The 25,063-nt window shown below is 38.7% G+C and overlaps 1 protein-coding gene across 1 annotated transcript in view; it reads left to right on the top strand.

Moving 5' to 3' along the window:
- Positions 1–18,014, top strand: part of LOC126199216 (ribosome production factor 2 homolog) — a 55,015-nt gene extending 37,001 nt beyond the window's left edge. Inside the window, exons 4-6 of the mRNA XM_049935997.1 lie at positions 630–909; positions 1,182–1,326; positions 17,700–18,014. Coding sequence (XP_049791954.1) covers positions 630–909; positions 1,182–1,326; positions 17,700–17,918 — 644 coding nt within the window. The 3' untranslated portion in view covers positions 17,919–18,014. The remainder of the gene's footprint in view (positions 1–629; positions 910–1,181; positions 1,327–17,699) is intronic.
- The last annotated feature ends 7,049 nt before the right edge of the window (positions 18,015–25,063 follow it).

Genomic DNA, 25,063 nt, shown 5'->3' with positions numbered 1-25,063 from the left:
GACTCTTATTCAGAAGAAACAGAGTTCAAACACTCGCCCTGCCTTACCAATAAAGATTTTCCATTATTTCCCTAAATCACTTATGGTGAATGTAGAAATAGTTGTTTAAACAATCCATGACAACTTTATTTTTTCCAAAAGTTCTAATGCTCATCTCTAATGACGATGGTGAGACATTAAACTTTTGATATTCCTACCTTCATTCTGTCATCAAGAAGTAAATCATTTTTTACATACACATACATGGATACCCATCACAATGAAACAGATATTCTGGGCAAGAAAGTGGTAGGTAAGCTTTGGATAAGATCTTAGATATTTTTCTTTTACATACCACATTTTTATCATCCTGTATTCCTTAAATGATTTTTCCTGTCATGAAATAACTAAAGTCGATATCAAAGCAACTAATCACTGGCAACCATATGTAATTTATTCCCCAAAAATTTGCTTGACAGGAACACAAAGATGAGTTTTCTATTTATTTTATTTATTTTTTGGCCGGGTGCCTTCTATAAAAGCTGGATACAAATCTTATGCTAATTGCAAACATTTCTTTTCTCTTTTTAAGTAGAACTGTTGTGAAAAGCATCAGTTTGGATGTATGTTTCAATATCTGAAATTTTCAGGTCGCATGTATGATCGTCATCTTTTGGACATGGTTGAATTGGGCATTGATTCATTCAAAAGTATCCATGATTTTAAAACTGTGAAACCAATGCTGGGTATCAAACCATGTATCTTATTTGTGGGAGAGCTCTTCGAGCATAATTATGAGTTCAGAAGAATAAAGAATCTGCTGGTTGATCTTTTCCACAGGGAAAATGTAGAAGCAATCCGCTTGCAAGGTCTAGAACATGTTATAATGTTTACAGCTGTTGAAGATAAGCTCTACTTTAGAAGTTATAGGTAGGTATTTTTTAACTTCTAATTTGGATTTGTTTTTGCACTTCACATTTTATTTAATGTACTATGTAGCACTTCTTTGTGTGTGTTAAATAATATTTGCTCATTGATTTATAATGTTTCAAAGTATCTAGCTTTATTATTCATGATATATTTATGATGTTTTAATTCCAGAAATAATATTCAGAATTTAAAAAGTAATTGTATTGAGTGTCAGTTCTTTTATCAACATGACAGCCACAGAGCACAATAAAGGAACACAACTTTTGTTGCAGGATATTATTGAAAAAGTCTGGAACAAGAATTCCACGAGTTGAGGTGGAAGAAGTTGGTCCGTCTGTAGATTTCAAATTGAGAAGAGTGAAATTAGCTTCTGATGACCTATTCAAGTTATCTTGCAAAAAGCCAAAGGAACTTAAGGTATTGTGCCAGTTCAAAAGTTAATGTATAATGTATGCATAGATGTATGTCCCTAATTAATAATGTAATAACTGAATCTAGGATTTTTACATGCGAAAGTGTGCGACATTTCAGTCGTAAAATTCCAATTCTAAATGCAAATTTTTACTAGCGATCTCACTTAAGTCACTTAATTATCGGGCTCCCAAAACAATTCACACATAATTTTGTATTTTGTTTTTAAATGTTAATTTAATATTCTTGTTCATTACCAAGTCTTCCACATCAAGGTTTTCGGCTATAGTTTCCTCGAACAATGCCCTCAAGTGCATCATTCATGTCTTTCAAAATGCCCACTCTGTTGCTTTTTGAAAACACTGCTCCAGTCGTCTCATGAGTGTCGTCAGGAAGTAGACGTGTCTGTGTATGACGTAAAGTTCATACATGTACTGACTGTTTTAGTGGGATCCCTGAATAGAGAACAAGTGAAACCCATGTTTTCATCAACTAGCTTTAGTAAGTGAACAGATAGTGCCATAATGATGGAAAATTTTCTGTAGTGGCCTCATGGAGTGAAATATGGTTATGACTGGTGCTTACAGATTAAGTTTCTTACATGTTACTTACTTTCTCCAGTCTCAAGTCTGTGTTCTATAACTTAAAAACTCCCTATAAATAATTTATGAGTGTAGAATGCCACACACTGAATATGAAAGCATTGAGTCACTGGCAGCACACGAAAAGAATGAAAGCTTGATAGCTTTTGCCAACACAGTGTGGGTGCATAGGTGTTAAGTTTGTGAGACACTAAATGAGAAATATTCGTAAGTGAACAAATTTGTATCTTGCTTTCAGAAAATCTTGAAAACAGCTCTGCCAGAATTCTCAGTTACATCATACACATTACCATACTTCCTTTAACACTCCCCTCCTATAATCACTAGTTTGAACATGGGGTCGAAAACTGAGTTGTATATTTCTAATAATTTTCATTATGTTCACAGTTTTTGCTGTTTTGCCAGGCTATTTTTCAGGTGTAAAACAGGCTAAAGAACTATTAGCTTAACAAGGAGTGCAAATGAGCTTAATGTTGTACAAGATTCTCCTCGTTCCTGACGATATATATGATACATCTGTTAGTAGTCCCATTCAAAATAATGTAAACTGAACCTTGTATATATATGATGAAGGTGAATATTGTTAAAGTACTCTCATGGAGATCAGACTTTCCAGTACATTGTTCTAGATACAATTTTATAAGATGTTCGTTGAACTTGGAAACAACATAATAGTAATGCCTCCACGGTGCCATAAAAATTCATGTCTCTTTTTTTACATGAAGATGCCAGTGGTTCACCAATAAACTGCTGTTTCACTGTACTGTTGCTAGCCTGTAGTTCCTTGTTCGTGGAACTTTCTACATGCCGCTGAACATGATTTCATTGGTGGTATTCATCAGTATTGTTAGTGACATTACTTATAACAGTTATGTCACTCAGAATACTGTAACCACCAAACTGTATAAGAATTTCATATGTTCTCTTAGTGACCATTTAGGATTTTGTCGTTCTCTTAGTGACCATTTAGGATTTTGTCGTTCTCTTAGTGACCATTTAGGATTTTGTCATCTTGGCTGCAGATACAACAGTAATTAAACAAATCGAACAGTAGTACAAATCACACAAGCTACACGCACCACTGTATGTGACATTCTGAACACCAAACTGCTTCTGCTTATGTAATGGCCGTGAGACAGGCACCCAGCAGGTAATTAGTGCAGTGGTCGTGGCTGTAACTGATGCACTTAAGTAGTGTGCATTGCTTGGAATTTTCAAAATTATTCCCATAAATAATTGAGATGGACATAATTCTACTCCGTTTGATTTTTGTTTTAGTGATTGATTTATTTGGTTTTATCAATTTTCTCTTGTATACCTTACTTTTAATAATTTTTTATTCCTGATGGCATGATGCTAGTGTTTTACATTGCAATATTTCATTTCTTTTTTGTTATACATAAAGTGTAAAAACATTTCTGCAGAAACTATCATGTTAGCTTTTCCATTTCTTTTAGATGAACAGCTGTTGTCTAAACAGACAATTTTATAATGAAAATAAGTCTCTAGAAAGATAAGAATATTGCTGAATATTTTCCTCTCATAATGGCAATGAACATGAGTGAGTGAGAAGAGGTGAAGGATGACAAGGAGCTAGCTAATGAGCTTTGAGGCTTCAGAGTGTCAGACAGTGCATCCGGCGATGTTAACAATTGCTGGTAGAGACATATGGGTGTTTCAGATGAGAAAACTATAATATAGGCCTGATCTCAACAGCGTGATAAATTATTGAGAGTTCCTGGAGGCATGGTGCTACTTAAGGTAGAGATATAACAAGGAAGAAAGGTATACAACTTGAAAACATCTTGGGTGATACATTAACAATTCAGAGAATTATACAAAAATAGTGTAAACAAAGCATTGAAAGTCGGCCATTGAAATATTGCTGATATAGCAGTTCATTAGTTGTTGTTGTTGTCTTGAGTCCTGAGACTGGTTTGATGCAGCTCTCCATGCTACCTTATCCTGTGCAAGCTTCTTCATCTCCCAGTACTTACTGCAACCTACATCCTTCTGAATCTGTGTAGTGTATTCATCTCTTGGTCTCTCTCTACGATTTCTACCCTCCATGCTGCCCTCCAGTGCTAAATTTGTGATCCCTTGATGCCTCAGAACATGTCCTACCAACCGGTCCCTTCTTCTTGTCAAGTTGTGGCACAAACTCCTCTTCTCCCCAATTCTATTCAGTACCTCCTCATTAGTTACGTGATCTACCCATCTAATCTTCAGCACTCTTCTCTAGCACCACATTTCAAAAGCTTCTATTCTCTTCTTGTCAAAACTATTTATTTTCCATGTTTCACTTCCATACATGGCTACACTCCATACAAATACTTTCAGAAACGGCTTCCTAACACTTAAATCTATACTCGATGTTCACAAATTTCTCTTCTTCAGAAACGCTTTCCTTGCCATTGCCAGTCTACATTTTATACCTTCTCTACTTCGACCATTATCAGTTATTTTGCTCCCCAAATAGCAAAACTCTTTTACTACGTTAAGTGTCTTATTTCCTTAATTTGACTACATTCCATTATCCTCGTTTTGCTTTTGTTGATGTTCATCTGATATCCTCCTTTCAAGACACTGTCCATTCCGTTCAACTGCTCTTTCAAGTCCTTTGCTGTCTCTGACAGAATTACAAAGTCATTGGCAAACCTCAAAGTTTTTATTTCTTCTTCATTAGTGGCGATTAAAAATATTTATTCTTGATCAGATATGGCAGAATTTCAGAATAACCCTTCCACGTAACACCCCACTTCAGATTCAGTGGGCCAAATCTGTCCAACTGATTTACTGGTTGGCACTGCAGTCCTAGTAGAACCTCCATCTCTTCTGTCACCTGTATCTATTTTTCTCTGTCCATTGTTTTCCTTCCCCAGTTCCTGACTCCCATTGCTTTGAGGTCCTCTTCCATATCTTCCAACCACCTTTTCTTGTATCTTGCTCTTCTCCATGTCCCCTTGGGCTTTTGTATAAACACTTTTGAGTTTCTTGCCTTCTCTGTATGTGACAAGCCTGTTGTATTCTTCCTTGCTTGTTTTTCACAATATTCACCTGTCGAAATGGTATCTGTAGTTCTGCGTTTGTCCTTTTCTCTAGATTTTTTTCTTGCTTACTGCCCTAAATATATGTCTCACAATCTTCTTTCCAATCTCAATAACCAGCCTCATTACTTTGTGGTTATCATCCAGCCTTGTAATCCATACATTACACTAGGTCTTAATGCAGTCAAATACATTTTGATTTTCATATTCCTACTAACTTTTCTGGACTTGAATATGTTCTGCGAGGTATGATAGTATCAGTTTTCATGCTAACCTTACTTGAATTTGTAGTGCTGTCGTCTTTTCTTCTGTTGTTATCAAACCTAGATATTTAAACTCCTCCACTCTTTGATATTGTTTCTCATTTATTTTTATGAAGTCTCTTCCCTATCCCTAGCAGGATCTTCATGCACTTCCTTTTGTCTTTATTCATTTCCAGTCCTACGTTCTTTGCTGCTCCAACTAATGCACCATACCCTGAGGTGTCAGACGTCAAGAGATACTGCCCAATATCATGTCAGACTCCCTTTTGCCCAGGATAGTCAAGCCATTCAACATGGCTTGGGCTCAACAAGTCATTGGAAGTCCCCTGCAGCAATATTGAGCCATTCTGCCTCTTATGGCTGTCCATAATTGCGGAAGAGTTGCTAGTGCAGGATTTTGTGCATGAGTTGGCCTTTCATTTACGTCACATAAATGTTTGATGAGATTTATCTGGGCGATCTGGGTGGCCAAATCATTCACTCGAACTGTCCAGATTGCTCTTCAAACCAATGCCAGACAATTGTGGCATTGCCCATTGTCATCCATAATAATTACATCATTGTTTGGGAACATGAAATCCATGAATAGCTGCAAATGGTCTCCAAGTAGCTGAACATAACCATTTTCAGTCAGCAATTGGTTCAGTTGGACCAGAGCACCCAGTCCATTCTGTATAAACACAGCCCACTCCATTGTGGAGGCATGACCAGCTTGCACTGTGCCTTGTTGACAACCTGGGTCCATGGCTTTGTTGGATTTGTGCCACACTTGAACCCTACCATCAGCTCTTACCAACTGAAATTGGGACTCAACTGACCAGGCCACAGTTTTCCAGTTGTCTTGGATACGTCTGATATGGTCATGAGCCCAGGATAGGCGCTGCAGGCGATATCAAGTCATTAGCAAAGACGCTCTTACCAGTCGTCTACTGCCACAGCCCATTAACACCACATTTTGCTGCACTGTCCTAATGAATACATTTATTCCATGTTGCACATAGATTTCTGCAGTTATTTCACACAGTGGTACTTGTCTGTTAATACTGACTACTTTTCACAAGCACCGCTGCTCTCGGTTGTTAAGTGAAAGCCGTCGGTCACTGCTTTGTCAATGGTGAGAGGTAATGCTTGAAATGTGGTATTCTCAGCATACTAATGACACTGTGGATCTCGGAATATGGAATTCCCTAAAGTTTTCTAAAATGGAATGCCCCATGCGTCTAGCTCCAAATACCATTCTGCATTCAATGTCTGTTAATTCCCTTTGTGTGGGTAATCACATTTGAAACCTTTTCAAATGAATCACTGAATATAAATGACAGCTCCATCAATGTGCTGTCCTTTTATACCTTGTGTATGCAATACTACCACCATCTGTATATGTGCACATCACTATTCCATGTCTTTTGTAATGTCAGTGTAATTATCTTCAGAGCTCTGACATTCCTTGCAGTTACTGCTACATCATGAGCATATGCCACCTCCTAGACCAGCCCACTAAACGTTGTTCCCCTGGGTCTGTTGACATTTGCCGAATTATCTTCTCTAGTGCTAAATTGAAGAATAACATAGAGATCACGTCTCCTTGCCACAGCCTGCTCATTACATGAAACTCTTCTGACAACTTTTTAAATTCTGACTTGCAAACTGTTACTTCCATTGTCATTTCCATCAGCCTCACTAATTTTAGTGGTATTCTAAAATCCTTCATTTTTGGAGAATCTTATTTATGTGTAGGCTGTCATATGCTTGATGAAATTCAGTGTACAACTGATGCAGTTGCTTGTGGTATTTATAAAAACACTTATCTCACTAAAACTTTATGGTCTATTGTGGATCCATATCTCCTAAAACAAGAGTGGTAATCTCCCAATATCCTTCCTCCCCCTACCCCCACCCCACATTATAGTCTAGTTGATACACTCTTAGTAAACACCTTGTACATTGTATCCAAGAGAGTAATCTCGCAGTTGTTGTTGCCCTCTTACTTCCCACATTCATTATGTAATGGGCAGATTATTCCCTCATTCCAATCCTTAGGCATTTTATCAGTTATCCACATTTCTTTAATTCATTAACCCCAGCCTCCATCTTCTTTCCCCCAAATTTTAATAATTCAATCACTACGCCATCTTGTCCTACTGCTTTATTATTCTTTAAGCTTTATTATTATTTGAGCTTCAGTCTGGTGGTTTGTCGTCCTCCTCACCCAAATTTAATTCTACTTCCAGTTCCAAATGTGGTTCCTTCTCTTCCTCACCTTAGGTTTCCTCTCTGTTAACTCCACCCATTACCTCCAACCATTTCCATTGAGCAATTCAGTAACATATTTTTTCCAGCTTTCCAAAGCCTTACTTTTATGTCGATTTAGTTTTCCATCTTTATCCTTATAGAAGACTTCTCTCTGTTGGAATCCTCTCTTCAGTTCTCCAGATCTTTCATTTAACTTCCATATCTCATTATTGTGTCACATTTTATCCAACTGCTCTATCTTCCCCTTTCATACTGCCTTTTCTCCACCCAATGTAACTTATCCACTCTTTTACTCTTCCCTCTGTAGTTTTGTGGTGGTAGTCGTGTTTTCATAGCAGTATTCGTTGTCTCACTTCATTTCTCTCTTGGCTTACCAGTGAGGACTCCTGAGCAATCCATTTAATTATTCATCTGTATTTTACCCTCCCCAGCACTTCCTCCATGACTACACTGATGGCTGTTTCAGTATATCACATTTATGATGCACATCCCCTTTCTTCCTGGTGTTCTTTCTTGTCTCGATAATCTCTTCTAATATCTTCTTGTATTCTTCCTGATTTTCTTTAATTTGAAAACTTTCTTTTCGCCATCTCTTTCTGTTTCTGGCCAGAGCTCTCATCTGTCTGTCTCTGACCCACACTAGGTATGACGTGTGTTCATCCACCACTCTACCGTTACTAACTTCCATAATGTCTGGTGCATGCAGTTTATCTTTAGTTACATGATCTGTTTGGTTTCTCATAACTCCATCTGGTTATTCCATCTGCCATGTGCTTTTTGCTCATATAATCATCTTTCAACTGGTGAAGTGTGTCGGCCTTGGCCCATTATCATTACTGACTTCATGGAGGCTTTCTTTTCCTATTGTGTTTCTGCTGATCGCACACTTTTACTTGGCCCCTGATCAGAGAATGCTGAGAGCAGAAGCTTGCATTCAGCTCATAGCGCATTGGCTGTTGAGACGTCTCACCTCTTTCTCCTAGGACAGCCAGCTTACAGCTACACCTTATAAAAGAAAGAAATGTCTACTGGGTTAATTCATGACAAAAGGGCACAAAATTAAGCATCACCTTAATGTTTGAGTAACTGAAAACAGAAACTTATACTATGAAATATGTATTTTTCTGAAAAATGTAAATAATGACTAGGTACAAGAAAAATTTATGAAACTGAGAGTTGTTTCCACTGCAATTGTCCGTGGCTGAGTCCATCCGTAAGTCGTCAGATTCAGTGGTGCTGCCTGGACTCATGTTAATATCAGCATTATCAACAGCAATTTGCTTAACATCGTCACACCTCCAGTAATCCTCCTCCAGCTCTTGCACCTTTTGGAGTAAGATTCCAAATCTTTGCTGGTGATAGGCTGATAAGCAGTGTCAGTGAGATTTAATATGTTTCTAGCAGACGTCTCGCTTGTTGTATTTTGTTCTCTGAATTGTATTTTAATTTGGCCCATGCAAACTCAATTATATTCAGATTGCAATTTTATGGTGGCAGTCTGAATTTGCGGCCTTTACTTGCGCCCAGTTGGTTCATTACATGCAATTTTTCGGAGGGCCAGTTTTGGAGAACTAACGTGTACAGGTCCTCCTCCTGCATGCTGTCATCACATCAGACCCTTTAGTTTGCGGCCACTTGACCGGTGTCGCCTTGGTGTCATATTTGGTCAGTGGTTTATTGACTGCCTGCAATGATATACTGCATTATGGAAAATAGTGACGGACTATGAAGGAAGATTTGCAAGAACCTTCTCCTCATAACGTTTGTCAAAATTCACGGAACTCACTTGCATACGGTAGTCCCCCTGCAAGGATCTGGCCCAGAACTGGAGCTGTGCTTTCTTTAGAAATCGCTTTTTGGAAACAACACATCCTACAATGAGCCTCCTTTAGGCACTTCCCCACACTTGGACACCCACCACCCCTTGACTGTGTCAGCATTTGCCATAGGTTATTTTATTGTCTACCTAGGTCTCGTCAAGGTAGAAAATTTATTATGTTTTCCAGAATACTGTGTACACAAAGATCCAACCAACGGATACTAATAACTGTAAGTAAAACAACAAAATCTATCGCATAATGTGAATGATTCTTGCTACACTCCGAGCCTTATGTTTTGTTTATACATCTTGGTACATTACTTCCACACTGGTGCAGACAAACAATAAATATGTACCATCTGATAATGAATCGTTAGGTGGTTCGAAACTGGTAATGGGATAGTAAAAGAATTGAAGAACAAAATAAAAGGCAACTGTTTGCAGTGAGTTCAAGAAATCTTTAGAAAATTTGATTCCCTGATCCTCTGATATTTCTCATTTCAACTACAAAGCAAGACCACCAGAACACTGTGTCTGGGTGTTCTATTAATAAAAGTCTTTTATTTTGGACCTTCCACTTACGGCCCATAGACTTCCTTAATTTTGCCAGTGAGGTACCACTCCATTTCCAGTTGATTTTATTTCTAAGTACAGGCAGCAATCTGCTTATGGTTAGTACATTCTTCTTACAGGTATAAAATTCTTAGATTGTTTCTCTAATTACCTTTTTATTAAAGTCATCAACTGGAGTCAGAATTTCACCACATTTTCACCAAGAGAAGTAAATGAAAAATAATTCTTAGAAAGTTGGACTGCATTCTGCACAGAATACATCGAAATGAAGTTAAATTACATTAGTCATTACAAAGAATTTACCGTTGCGCTTCTATCAACAACGGTTTGACAGTAATAACAAATGTAGTTTAAGAGTATTTCGCAAGTACAATATGCGCATTGTAATTTTGCTCTACATGGAGAGTGCTGAAAGCAGAGGGAATGATTTAACAGGTGGAATACATTCATTCACTCCCAGACGTCAACACAAAATGTCAAGTTACGTGCTGCTAAGAGATGCTGAAGATATTTTGAACAACTGTTTGATGTAATAAATCTGTATTTTCTACAGAAAGTATTTTAGATCCTAAATGCTTTGTGCCTTTATGCATTCCTCACAATAAAAAAAGAAACTGGAATAAAGCTCAAAGTAACAATATGGTAATAGGTAAAACTTACAAAATTGTAATGGAGAAGGGGAAGTATTAATTTCATTTATGAATTATGCTGGATTAATAATTTGATTTACTATGTTCATCTGAAGATCAAAATGTGGTTATCTCAGGAAATTATTTTTGTACTTGGCACGCATTACACAGCAAACAAATAAACGAATGTGAAACTTACCCCTTCTTGCCAGTGGTAGCAGGTGATTAGCCAGGATGTGTCCTCAAAAAATTTGTCAGTCTTTTCAGGCTGCTCTCACTTTTTCCTGTATACATTTCTGTCATTTTAATACGTATGGAGCAGATGTAACAGTGCCTTCTGCCTCTTTTCCTTGTCACAGCACTGAATAATATTCAGCATCACTTTACTACTTTACACTATTGTCCTCCTTTCACATCTGAGTACATGGAGTTGAAGGACCAGGTACAGCCTCATCACTCATTTTTGTAAATAACAGTGTGTGTCACAACCAACAACACCACACATGAATCAACAATAGATTCTTAAAGGCTACAGCACACAATAGTGTTATGTTTCTAAGGTTAGCAGAGAGCATAAACATTTCAGAGCCGCATCAAGTCAGCTGACTTGCGCTGATCACAGGGGGAGCCAGGTAAAAGTGTGCTGTAAATATATACTACTTCTTTCCCTATTTTTGCATTCAGATCTGCAAGGACATTTTCATATTTTGCATTTGAACTTTGTTGATTTCCTACTTTAGTTTTGAGTGAAATGCATCCTCCTGATATTCCTGAAAAAATTGTGCCTTAAATCTCAATGAATGCAAATTATCACTGACTGCTTTGAAATTAATTACATTAGCCTTGTGTAAGCAATACCATGTTGTTCTGTATCCATTCCACTATGCATCAAAAAATGTTTCCCCATTTCAGCCATTCCAAGTCCTTCCCATCATATTTCTTCTAGTGGAACTGTTTTCACTCCAGACTTGTTCATTTCTTCTCTAGTTTCATGCAATTTGACAGGTCTTTTAAATGTGCTTTGATTCCAGATGGCTGTCATAATATCCATTTTCCCACCCATTAACGTTTTTCCTTTCTTATCATCATCGTGTAATCCGTATCCTTCTGAGGCTGATATGTGATATCCACAACAATTAAATTTTATGAGGTGATGTTAGTCATGGAATGTACATCTCAAAGACAGATCACCAGCCATAGGAGGAAGAGCGTTCATTGCAGTTGACAAAAATATTTTCTTTATTGAGGTCGAATTTGAGTGTGTCAGTGAAGTTACCAGGTTGTATATAACAGATGTAGGTGAAACCAAGATAGTTGTTGGATGTTTTTACTGGCCACCTGATTCCGCTGTGACAGTTCTAGAATCATTGAAGAAAGTCAACAGTCAATAGTGGGTAAATACCCAGATCCTGCGATACTAGTTGGAGGCGACTTTAACCTACCGAGTATAGACTGGGATGTCTTATACGGATTCATTGCAGGAGTTACAGATAGACAATCAGGTGAAATACATATGAACATGTTTACTTAAAACTGTTTTGAGCAGCTAGCTCAGTAGTCCGCACGCAATGGAAATATCTTAGACCTTGTAGCTGCAAATAGGCCGGACCTTATTGACAGTGTCATTATAGGAACGGGGATTAGCAATCATAAGATCATTATAGCAACTATGATAACGAAAGTTGGTAAATCAATCAAGAAGGCTAAGAGAGTGTTCATGCTAAATACAGAAGATAAGTTGTTAACATCTCAGTTAGACAGTGAACTGACATCACTTAGCTCCGGTAAAATGGACGTAGAGAAAATTATGGGCAAAGTTTAAGCAGATTGTAAGTCGTGGTCTGGAGAGTTAGGTTTGGGATCCGTAACCGACTGAATTGAAGGAAGACATTGCAGCAATTCAGCGACGGGCTGCTAGATTTGTTACCGGTAAGTGGATAAAGGATGGAAAAGATCCACCATGGTTTAAACGAAATTCATAAGATGCTGAGGAAGCAGAGGCTGTTGCACTCTCGGTTCAGAAGAGAAAGTTCCTGACGGAGGTTTGAGTCCTCCCTCGGGCGTGTGTGTGTGTGTGTGTGTGTGTGTGTGTGTGTGTGTGTGTGTGTGTCCTTAGGATAATTTAGCTTAAGTAGTGTGTAAGCTTAGGGACTGATGACCTTAGAAGTTAAGTCCCATAAGATTTCACACACATTTGAACATTTCAGGAGAGAAGGCACAAATGACAACACACCAAGGTTTGTAAATATTTGTGTGTCTGTGAAAAGATCTGTGCGTGAAGCATACAACTACCACCTACCACCATCACACCTTTGCAAAAGATCTGGCAAAGAACCTGAAAAAATTGTGGTCCTATGTTAGATCGCTAAGCAGTTCTAAGGTTTCCATTCAGTCCCTTGTTGACCAGTCTGCTGTGGCAGTTGAAATAGTAAAACGAAAGCCAAAGTTTTAAATTTCATGTTCAAGAAATCATTCTCACAGGAGCATCATAGAAATATATCATCATTTGACCAGCAGACAGGCTCCCTTATGGACAACATAGTAATAAGCATCCATGGTGTAGAGAAATAACTGAAAGGTTTGAAAGCAAATAAATCACCAGGTCTCAATGGAATCCCAATTCAGTTTTACAAAGAGTACTCTATGGCATTGGCCCCTTACTTAGCCTGTATTTATCGTGAATCTCTCACCCAACACAAAGTCCCGAGTGAATAGAAAAAAGTACAGATGACTAGTATATAAGAAGGGTAAAAGAACAGATCAATATCCCTAACTTTGGTTTGCTGCAAACTCTTGAATATATTCTCAGTTCGAATATAATAAACTCCCGTGAGACTGAGAAGCTTATGTCCATGAATCAGCATGGTTTTAGAAAGCATTTCTCATGTCAAACTTGGCTTGCCCTTTTCTCGTATGATATACAGTGAACTAAGGATGAGAGGCAACATGCAGGTGCCATATTTCTAGATTTCCAGAGGGCGTTTGAAACGGTGCACCATTGCGGGCTGAAGATACGAGCATATGGGATAAGTTCATAGATAAGTGAATGGCTTGAAGACTTCTTAAGCAATAGTACACTGTATGTTGTCCTTGACCATGAATGTTCATCAGAGACAAGCGTATTGTCTGGAGTGCCCCAAGGAAGTGTGACAGGTTGGGTAGCAATCTGCAGAGTGGCTGTAGAGAGATACAAGATGACTTAGACAAAATTTCCAGTTAGTGTGATGAATGGCAGCTAGCTCCAAATGTGGAAAAATGTAATTAATGCAGATGAGTAGGAAGAAAAAACCTGTAATGTTTGGATACAGTATTACTAGTGTCCTGCGTGACACAATCAAATTGTTTAAATATCCTGGCATAACATTGCAGAGTGATATGAAATGGAACGAGCATGTGAGAATTGTGGCAGGGAAGGCAAACTGTCAATGTTGGTTTATCAACAGAACTTTAGGAAAGGAGATGACATGTAGGACCTTGTGTGATCTATTCTTAAGTAGTGTTTGGGATCAATACCAGGCTGGATTGAAGGAAAACATTGCAGAAATCCAGAGACGGGCTGCTAGAGTTGTTACTGGTAAGTTCAAACAACTTGTAAGTGTTATGGAAGTGCTTCAAGAACTCAAATGGGAAGCCCTGGAGGGAAGGTGACATTCTTATTGAGAAACACTGTTGAGAAAATTTAGAAAACCAGCATTTGAAGCTGACTGCCAAACAGATCTGCTGCTCCAGCATACATTGACATAAGGACCATGAAGACAAGATATGAGAAATTAGGGCTCATACGGAGGCATATAGACAGTCGTTTTTCCCTCGCTGTATTTGCAAGTGAAACAGGAAAGGAATATAACTAGTAGTGTAGTACAGGGTACCCTCCACCACACACCGTACAGTGGCATGCGGAGTATTTATGCAGGTGTGGATGTAGATGTAGATGTAAGCCCCATGCCCAATGCTTGGACCTGGACAGCTTTATTTTCCCTTTGAGTTTACTCCCCTTTGAGGCCTGGCTTCCCTACGTCTGTAGAGCCCTGCCCACACCCTTCCTTGTCTCGTGTGAGACAAGATTTGTGTGGCTCCTCTGTCGAGGCCTGTCTGGTTTGGGTGACTCTGCCATTAGCTTTGCTACTGGTGGCGTAGCCCTCAAGTTCGCTGGAGCATGCATACCCTCTAGCCCAGCACTGGAGGTGCCTTCAGCAAGGCTGGCTGTTATGGGAGGGCTGTCTCTTGTTATTTTTCAGAAACAAAAATGCTGGGCAAATCTCTGAATATGTGTCTTCCACGAAAAACTCTTTCAGGTCAAAAGCCGAAAATTCAGCTGTGGGTTTCAAAAATAATGTAAACAAAATTGTTATGGAAAGAGTTAAAGGCAAGGAAGAAGGAAAAACATGCTATGAAAGTGGCAATGAAATCACAGTTCAGAGAGTTAACTTCACTGAAAGATAAATGTTTATGAACACTGATTCTTTTAGCACGAGAGTGGAGAGGTGGGGAGAGAATAAAAATGGTGATCCAGATACAGAATATGCTAACAGAAACTGCAACTGGAGTATAATGTCTAAAGTTGAGATGAATGTAAAAGAATATAAATTGAAAATGTAAAAGAATATAAATGAGAATATGAACATGTGTGAACATTAAAAATGATACTAACAACATAAAAAGTACAAGATAAAACAACGATTTTACAAAAGTGGTTTGCAAACTCAAAAAGCAATGTGGTGTTACAATCATGGTTTTTGCAGAGTTGCATATTGACTTTAATTTCACACTATAAGTTTATTGCTGTCTATAGTATACTTACAGGACAACTTTAACCTTTTCATTGCTACTGACTTGCTCTCTGCATTCTCTGCTGAGGGCAGCTTTTGTTATGGCTGTGCTGAGAGGCAGCAGTCCTGTCGATACAAAATACTTTTAATCCGATTTTTCAAAAACTAAATTGATTCTTGCACATCTGTGCAGTTGTTTTTGCATCTTTAGCATCATGTGATGCCATATAGTCAACTGATCTCCTGTATTCTTTACTGTTTTTCTGAATTACCCTTCTTTTTTCTTTGTAACTTCTTTTTCCTTTAAGTTGTGACTGATCACTTCAGAGTAGTTTCGTTTGACTTCAGAGCTACTACCTTGAAATTCAACTTAGTTTCTCTTGTAATGTTGAACATTGGTATAGCTTATTCAAATGTAACACTCACACCAGTTCTACCACTGATGCCGAAACACAATGAAATTGTGATTCACTTTAAGTTAGACAGTGTTTATATTGATATCATTTAGCATCCTATCCAGTTTGTCAGATCCTTCTCATTTATTTTTAGCTGTGCACCTGAAGACTATCTCAAAATAATAAGAGTTGCTGAGATTTATGGGCACTGTGTTAGCTGGTATTGTGAAAATCCAACGTATTTTGAAAGAGCATCTTCATGCAGTGATGTTAACCATTATTAGTGGTCTTCTACTACCAGTTATTGTCTTTAGTTGACAAACAGGCATTCGTCAAAATACTGTTACGTTTAAGCAAAAACATCTGTAAGCCATATTTACAATCCATGTGGCTATATAGGTCTGTAATAAACATGTTGAAGTATGTGCATGCCTTCATTGAGCTTGATGTGGCTTCATTTTTCAGCTTTTAATCTGCGTGAGGCATTTCAGAAGTGTGTAATTTGCATCAGACACCCACCGTTCAGTGCTCACTCAGAAATATATGTATGTACATATTCATAATTTACAAAATTGTGACAGAAAAGAAGAGTCTGTTTACTACCTGCTGAAATAGAAACAGTTATAGCTGATGTGACAGGCACAGAATTATAAAAATACTGTTGAATTGCGAATTTTGAGAATGTATTAAAATTTGAAACTAGCTAGAGAACAAAGGAAAAAAGGGTATTATTTGTTGATAATAGAAGGAATAGTCACTACATATCATAAATCAGTAGAGAAGCAGGCCACAGTAATTTACCGGGAAATGACAGTGGAATAATAGCTAGTTCATATTCCAGAGCATTCTTAGTAATGAGCAGTTACTGGAAATTGAGCCAAAATAAAAATGAAAGGTGTGGGTGCGTAGGGGAGCACAAAACAATCTGAATATAAAATGTAGACATAAAGAAAAAGAAAGGAATTCAATTAGAATGTCACTATATACCATTGTTATTGTGAATGTGTAATAACTGAACAAGCAAATGGCAATAAATGTAAGAGAATATAGAATAGTTTAAGCATACATTGTCCCACCTTCGAATAGTTTAAGCATACGTTGTCCCACCTTCAGTTCTGAAACACTGATTCTCTAAGTGATTTGCTCATTCGTCTCCACCTCCCCCATAATTTTGTCGATAAATGGTGCACCACATTGTTCAATATTTTTCAAAGGTTATGTTGGAACACTTAAAGCTTCTAATATGAATAGCTTTATTTCCTTGTTGGTTTTTGTCATTTTTTCAGCTTCTAACAATATTGTGACAAGAAAGTTGCTACTCACCATATGCCGAGTCGCAAATAGGCACAACAAAGAAACTTTCACAATTAAAGCTTTCGGCCAGTGGCCTTCATCAACAACACACACACACACACACACACACACACACACACACACACACACACAAACGACTGCAGTCTTGGGCAACTGAAACCACACTGTTATAACAGTGATGTTAACCACCATTAGTGTTCTTCTACTACCAGTTATTGTGTGAAGATGACAAACAGGAATTCATCAACATACTGTTAAGTTTTAGCAAAAACATCCGTAAGCACATTGGCAGTGTGGTTTCAGTTGCCTGAGACTGCAGTCGTGTGTGCGTGTGGTGTGTGCGTGTGTGTGTGTGTGTGTGTGTGTGTGTGTGTGTTGTTGACGAAGGCCACTGGCCACAAGCTTTAATTGTGAAAGTCTTTTTGTTGTGCCTATCTGCAACTCAGTGTCTCTGTTATATGGTATATGGTAATATTGTTACATTCCATCCTGGATTTTCCATTGTTTGATTTTTTCTGCATGAATTTCTTGTGGAAAGCATTGGACAAAAACCGTAAATAAATTATCATTTTTGTGTATTTTCCTGGCTTTCTTGTTTTAATGATGGACTCCCATATTTATGCATTCATTTGCAAAACTTGCTGGTGGGTTTGTTTCTTGATCTGTAGTTTGTATGGTTGTAGTACTAACAAAAGTTACCAACTTTACTTTTCAGGTAAAGAAAGTTAAAAATATATCAGAGGATGCATTTGGAACCCAACATGGCAGAATACATGTTCCCAAGCAGAATATTGGCAAACTACAGACAAGAAAAATGAAGGGTCTTAAGAAAACATTTGCACAGAAGAAATCTGAGAAGCAGTTATATGGGAAGCGAAAAAGTGATGAATATGAGTCAAATGAAGATGTCAACAAAAAATTAAAAGTGGAGTGATGTGATAAAATAGTAATAGCATGTATTTTTATAACTTGTACATAACTAGACCTGTTAATATGAAAGATAATAAAAATATAATTACTTGTATTTTCACATGCAGTTATATCTGTGCTAAAATCATATTTATGGTTTTGTTTTATGGAACAACACCATTTAAAACAATATATTAGTACAGTAAAGGATAGCTCTAACTTAATCACATGAAGAGATCTACATCATTGTTACTTCACAACTCCTCTCACTATTAAAAGGTGGACAGATATATTTAGTAAATGCCATGATATACTAGGAACTTTTGTCAAACAACATATCTGTTGGTAAGTATTGTTCTTGTAATGTTGTTTTTTCCCCTCCAGGCTTTCGGACTTATTCAACAAAGAGATATTTGTTGGCACATATAAGCGAATAGTGCCATCCAGTTTATAGGAATGAATAAAGATGAATACCATGCAGCTATAAAACTTTTTCAGCCAGTTATAAATTGTGACCTATATACAAACTGTGCTTAAGGGAGTTAATAACAGACTGGATTCAATACTGTTCATTTGTTGCTGATTATATGAATCTACATTGAAGAGCCAAATAAAATGGTGCACCTGCCTAATATCGTGTAGGGCCTCCATGAGCACGCAGAAGTGGCGCAACATGATGTGTCATGAACTTGACTAATGTCTGAAGTAGTGCCGAAGGGAACTGACACCATAAATCCTGCAGGGCTGTCCATAAATCTGTAAGAGTACGAGGGGTAGAGATCTCTTCTGGACTGCATGTTGCAAGGCATCAGAGCTATGCTCAGTAATGTTCATGTCTGGGGAGTTTTTGGCCAGTGGAAGCGTTTAAAGAAGAGTGCTCGTGAAGCAATTCTGGACATATGGGGTGTTGCATTGTTCTGCTGGAATTGTCAAAGTCCGTCAGAATGCACAATGGACATGAATGGATGCAGGTGATTAGACAGGATGCTTACATACATGTCACCTATTGGACTCATATCATTCCAACTGCACATGCCCCACACTATTTCAGAGCATCCACCAGCTTGAACAGTCTCCCGGTAACCTGCAGAGTCCATGGATTCATGAGGTTGTCTCCGTACCCGTTTGATACAATTTGAAATGAGACTTGTCGAACTAGGCAACACGTTTTGAGTCATCAACAGTCCATTGTCTATGTTGACGGGCCCAGGAGAGGCATAAAGCTTAGTGTCGTGCAGTCATCAAGTGTACACAAATGGTTAACACACTAACACGTGTTGATGGCCCAGCATTGAAATCTGCAGCAATTTGCAGAAGGGTTGCATTTCTGTCACGTTGAATGATTCTCTTGTTGGTCCCATTCTTGTTGGATCCTTTTCCAGCTGCAGCGATGGCCAAGATGTGATGTTTTACCAGATTCCTAATATTCACGGTACACTCATGAAATTGTCATACGGGAAACTCCCCACTTCATTGCAACCTCGAAGATGCTGTGTCCCATCACTCGTGCCAACTATAACTCCATGTTCAAACTCACTTAAATCATGATAACCTGCCATTGTAACAGCAGTAACCGATCTAACGACCAGACACTTATCATATTATATAGGCGTTGCTGAGCGCAGCACCTTTTTCTGCCTGTTTACATATCTCTATATTTGAATACGCATGCCTATACCATTTTCTTTGGCACTTCAGTGTTCATGAGCATTACAGATTTGCTGCTTTCTTAATTTTTGAACAAAAAATTTTGCTGAAGAAAACATCAACAAAATTTGTGTTGTTGTGAGATAAGATTAGGATCTCGAATAAATTGGTATATAATTGCCTGAACGTGCTGCATTTGTTGATTATAGAGAAATAACCCTTAATGACATTTAAAAATGTATAGAAAAGTTTGTTTATCCTTAAAGACTCCTGGTATCATTATTGACTATATACGAAATGTGAACCCATCAATACTTCAAAACCACAGTGAAAACAGTATGGCAGCAGAAGTGAAGTGAACTCAAAAAGCCATAGTATTACTGGCGGGAAAAGTGATGGTGACTAGCTTTTTGAAACTCATGAGTTACTGCGAGTAACTACTTCTAAGAGGATAAAATGGTGACCAGTTTCTATTACGCATAATTATTGGACATTTTTTCTCTATCATGAACTGAAGCAAAAGCAACTGAGACTATTTTGACTGAAAGTTCTCTCTCTCTCATGTTTAAACTGCAAAAAGAGAGATAGCTAGAAAACTGCCAGTGCCCATGTGTTGTCTCATCTAATGTCCCATACATATGGACAAGAAAAAATCGTTTCATTTTATGGCCAAATTCAATGTTACTTTTTGCCAGTTTTGATAATATTTTTGCCAGTATTGGTGCACTATTTCTCAATATTGGTGGTATTTTTTTATGCTGTTGGTTTTGTTTCTTGCCAAATTTGGTGCTTTTTTGGCCATATATGGTGTTCTTTGCCAGATTTGATATTTTTGCCAAATTTGGTGTTAGCATCTTGCAAAAATGGTGTAATTTTTTGGCAAAAATGTTTTTTTGCCAAATTGGATGTGCTTTTTATCAATTTTGGTGTTATTTTTTCCAGTTTCAGTGTCATTTTTCTTTCCAATTTAGGTGTTTTTTTTTTTAATTTCAGTGTCTTTTACTCACTTTGGTACTAAGTTTAATGTCATGTTTTAGTTACATGGGAAATTAACTGTCATTTTACAATGGCACACGAACATCTGCCTTAAGAAAATGTGAACTGCAAATGCAGTTTCAACATTCAATAACTACTAGTTATGAATATTGGTATGGTGCTGTCCACCCATTTATAACCAATTTATACGGGAAAATGACAAATTTTACCATCTTTCGGTAAAATAATTGATTTTGCTATATTTTGTAAAAATCATCAAATTTGTGTTATTTTGCTAAAAATTGCCAATTTTGCATTTTTTGCATTTTCATTTTGGCGTAATTTTCCTGTCTCTACCCATACAACAATCAACTTGAGGTAAGTGGTTGCCTTTCCTTACTTTTGTACTTTTGTTTAACGGCAATGTCATGAATATTCACTTGTGATACGTATACTACACGCAGCAGCAACTTTTTTGCGTTTGTTTCCACACATCAGAAGAAAACTGCGATGACTTTGCTTTAGTGATTAGTTCTGTTAGAACATCATGAAAACTTGCCACATTATTTATTAGTGAAAATTACTTTTCCTCAAAGATGAATCACAATATGGTAATAATAATGATAGTAGTAAAACTTAAGAATTACCAGAGCTTGATGCACAAAGGGTTTTACATGTCAGCAAAGTTGCAGCTTTAGCAGATTAATCTAGATAAGTTACTGCTATAGTCTCTATGCGTATTTCCACATTTAAAAAAGAATCATGTTTCAGATCCTGCTTGCATACGTGTTCATGAAAATAATCCACACGCTCCTTGTGCACTAATGAGGGTTTTGAATCACCAATTTTTGTTTGTTTTCCTCCCTCCCATTCTCTCTCTTGGCTGCTTACAATCATTATTACATAGTCATGAATATTTTTTTGCATGAAATTCTTATGTAGCCCTGCACAGCGCAAGTGGTGGCATGTAATAGTTACTAATTCTTTATTTGTTGACACCCCAACTACAATAGTAATAGCAAGAATTGCAAAATTGACACAAATGGGGAAAATATATTAATTAGCTGCTCAATACACCTGAAAAGATTGCGAAGATGCAGTCTGAGTTTTGGAAAAGCACAGTTGGTTTCAATGGAATTGTGCACAGAAATTTTTATTCAACAATGTGCAGAAAGCTAAGATACTTCAGTGTGCCATGCCCTGCATGCTACAGTCTTGCTGTTGAGGTACAGAGTCTTGAGTCAAGGAGAGGATGAGTGGCTGGAAGTGACAGACAATAAGCACCATCTAGTAAAGCCCACAACATGGCCATGGTGTAACTCCTTTCAGCCACCTTGATGGGACAAAGTCCTCCTTACTCATGTTCACATAGGCCACAGCCCTATGACAAGCTATAACACATTGGTTCTTGCTCCAGCGAGAGGACTCTCCAATGTGTGATGATGCTTGAGGCGTACAGATCAGTGTGTGTCGTATTTTAATAGACTGTGTTTTATTTTCGAACCAGAGGACAGCAGCAGATTTGCCAATAGATCTGCTTTCTATTTTAAGTAATGTTCAAACGAATGTGGCGAGAGTTTTAAACGGCCTGTGATTTGTCTAACTGGTTTCCATAAATTTTAGGGCAATGTTTTTAATGTGTTGAGAGAGTGATTGGCTCACTCAATTTTTTTGTTAAGTGGTCAGCCAGCCACATTTCTCTATGCTCTTCCATGGTTTTACTTCTGTTTTAATCCCATGTATCGCATCTTTTACACTTTCTCCATTGTCTTACGACAAGTGAGACAGAGTGATTGTGTGAGTCAGTGTAAGTTATGTAGAAGTGATTGATTGACTGTCATTTCATATGCTTCCTCCTCAATGTATGACAACGATTTTTCATTTTCTCCACATTCATTTCATTTAATGTGTGTAACAGAGCTGATAATCTTGGTGTTGAGTGTCCATAAGCTCCAAAAACACACACACACACACACACACACTAATGTATAGGAGCAATTCACCAGTAGACACTGACACAGATTAATGGAAGCAGTCACTAATTATGCTGTATCTTGACTCATTTAATCTCATATGTAAGCATCTGATTCACCAAAGCGCATATATCACACATATATGTTTTAAAAAATAATGCAAAGACCAACAAGTTCAAGGATATTTAAGTCATTTAAAGAGTTGGGTGATTGCTTAACATGTTTTGAAGAGTCAAAAGAAGCACTATTGTACATGAAGGGCCGACTGAATTGTACCTGATGAGAGGGCCCTTATATTTTCTTAAAAACGATTTGAAAAAGTATTCAGCAAATCAAAAAAATGCCTCTAGCTCAAAAATTATTAATAGAAAAGCTGTTATAAAAATATTGAAAAGAATTTGATGTGTAATTACTATTAGCCTAGAAATTACATGCTAGATACTTCCAAGAGAACGAATGAAGGGCACAGTTGTAAGACACTGCATTAATATTCAGGAGGACAGCAGTTGAAATACCTGTCCTGACATCCAGTTTTACATTTTCTTGGGTTCTTTTCTAAATTACTTCAGGCAAATGCCAAGATGGTTCCTTTGAAAAGGACCAACCATCGCTTTGCCCATTCAAGCATCATTTGCTCAGTCTGTTATGACCCACCTGCTAATGTGACAGTAAACTTCCCCCCCCCCCCCCTAGAGAAATGGATGCCAAACTCTTTGTGTATAATAAAACAAAACATAATGCAGCAACCATTTACAAATTTCTCCTAGATCATTATGATTTACAAAATTTGGTTGACAGGGCATCCACAACTGAGCATTGTGGAATCAGATAATAAACCACTTAAGTTGAAAAAGATTTATTACTTTTAATTACTACGGGTTTCGGGTGATACCATATCTTGCCTTCACATGTGGCTGTCGCCAGCCTGCAGCCTGGTGACCAATCACTTATAATTGCCTGAAACCATACATAACTTAACAAATACACTCCTGGAAATGGAAAACAGAACACATTGACACTGGTGTGTCAGACCCACCATACTTGCTCCGGACACTGCGAGAGGGCTGTACAAGCAATGATCACACGCACGGCACAGCGGACACACCAGGACCCGCGGTGTTGGCCGTCAAATGGCGCTAGCTGCGCAGCATTTGTGCACCGCCGCCGTCAGTGTCAGCCAGTTTGCCGTGGCATACGGAGCTCCATCGCAGTCTTTAACACTGGTAGCATGCCGCAACAGCGTGGACGTGAACCGTATGTGCAGTTGACGGACTTTGAGCGAGGGCGTATAGTGGACATGCGGGAGGCCGGGTGGACGTACCGCCGAATTGCTCAACACGTGGGGCGTGAGGTCTCCAATGTACATCGATGTTGTCGCCAGTGGTCGGCGGAAGGTGCACGTGCCCGTCGACCTGGTACCGGACCGCAGCGACGCACGGATGCACGCCAAGACCATAGGATCCTACGCAGTGCCATAGGGGACCGCACCGCCACTTCCCAGCAAATTAGGGACACTGTTGCTCCTGGGGTATCGGCAAGGACCATTCGCAACCGTCTCCATGAAGCTGGGCTACGGTCCCGCACACCGTTAGGCCGTCTTCCGCCCACGCCCCAACATCGTGCAGCCCGCCTCCAGTGGTGTCGCGACAGGCGTGAATGGAGGGACGAATGGAGACGTGTCGTCTTCAGCGATGAGAGTCGCTTCTGCCTTGGTGCCAATGATGGTCGTATGCGTGTTTGGCGCCGTGCAGGTGAGCGCCACAATCAGGACTGCATACGACCGAGGCACACAGGGCCAACACCCGGCATCATGGTGTGGGGAGCGATCTCCTACACTGGCCGTACACCACTGGTGATCGTCGAGGGGACACTGAATAGTGCACAGTACATCCAAACCGTCATCGAACCCATCATTCTACCATTCCTAGACCGGCAAGGGAACTTGCTGTTCCAACAGGACAATGCACGTCCGCATGTATCCCGTGCCACCCAACGTGCTCTAGAAGGTGTAAGTCAACTACCCTGGCCAGCAAGATCTCCGGATCTGTCCCCCATTGAGCATGTTTGGGACTGGATGAAGCGTCGTCTCACACGGTCTGCACGTCCAGCACGAACGCTGGTCCAACTGAGGCGCCAGGTGGAAATGGCATGGCAAGCCGTTCCACAGGACTACATCCAGCATCTCTACGATCGTCTCCATGGGAGAATAGCAGCCTGAATTGCTGCGAAAGGTGGATATACACTGTACTAGTGCCGACATTGTGCATGCTCTGTTGCCTGTGTCTATGTGCCTGTGGTCCTGTCAGTGTGATCATGTGATGTATCTGACCCCAGGAATGTGTCAATAAAGTTTCCCCTTCCTGGGACAATGAATTCACGGTGTTCTTATTTCAATTTCCAGGAGTGTAAATCTTTTACAACTGAAGCAGTTTATTATCCGATTCCATAATGATTTACATCCAAAACATTATGTTTCTAATATGAAGCCAATGGCAAAATCACAAATGTAATGAGGCATACCCATGAAAGGATTTTAGCACTTCAATTGAAGATGCTGGTTGACAAGAAAATAAAA

This window comes from Schistocerca nitens, chromosome 8 (assembly GCF_023898315.1).
Source record: "Schistocerca nitens isolate TAMUIC-IGC-003100 chromosome 8, iqSchNite1.1, whole genome shotgun sequence".
NCBI classification, from domain to species: domain Eukaryota; kingdom Metazoa; phylum Arthropoda; class Insecta; order Orthoptera; family Acrididae; genus Schistocerca; species Schistocerca nitens.
This window is presented reverse-complemented; position numbering and strand designations above follow the sequence as displayed.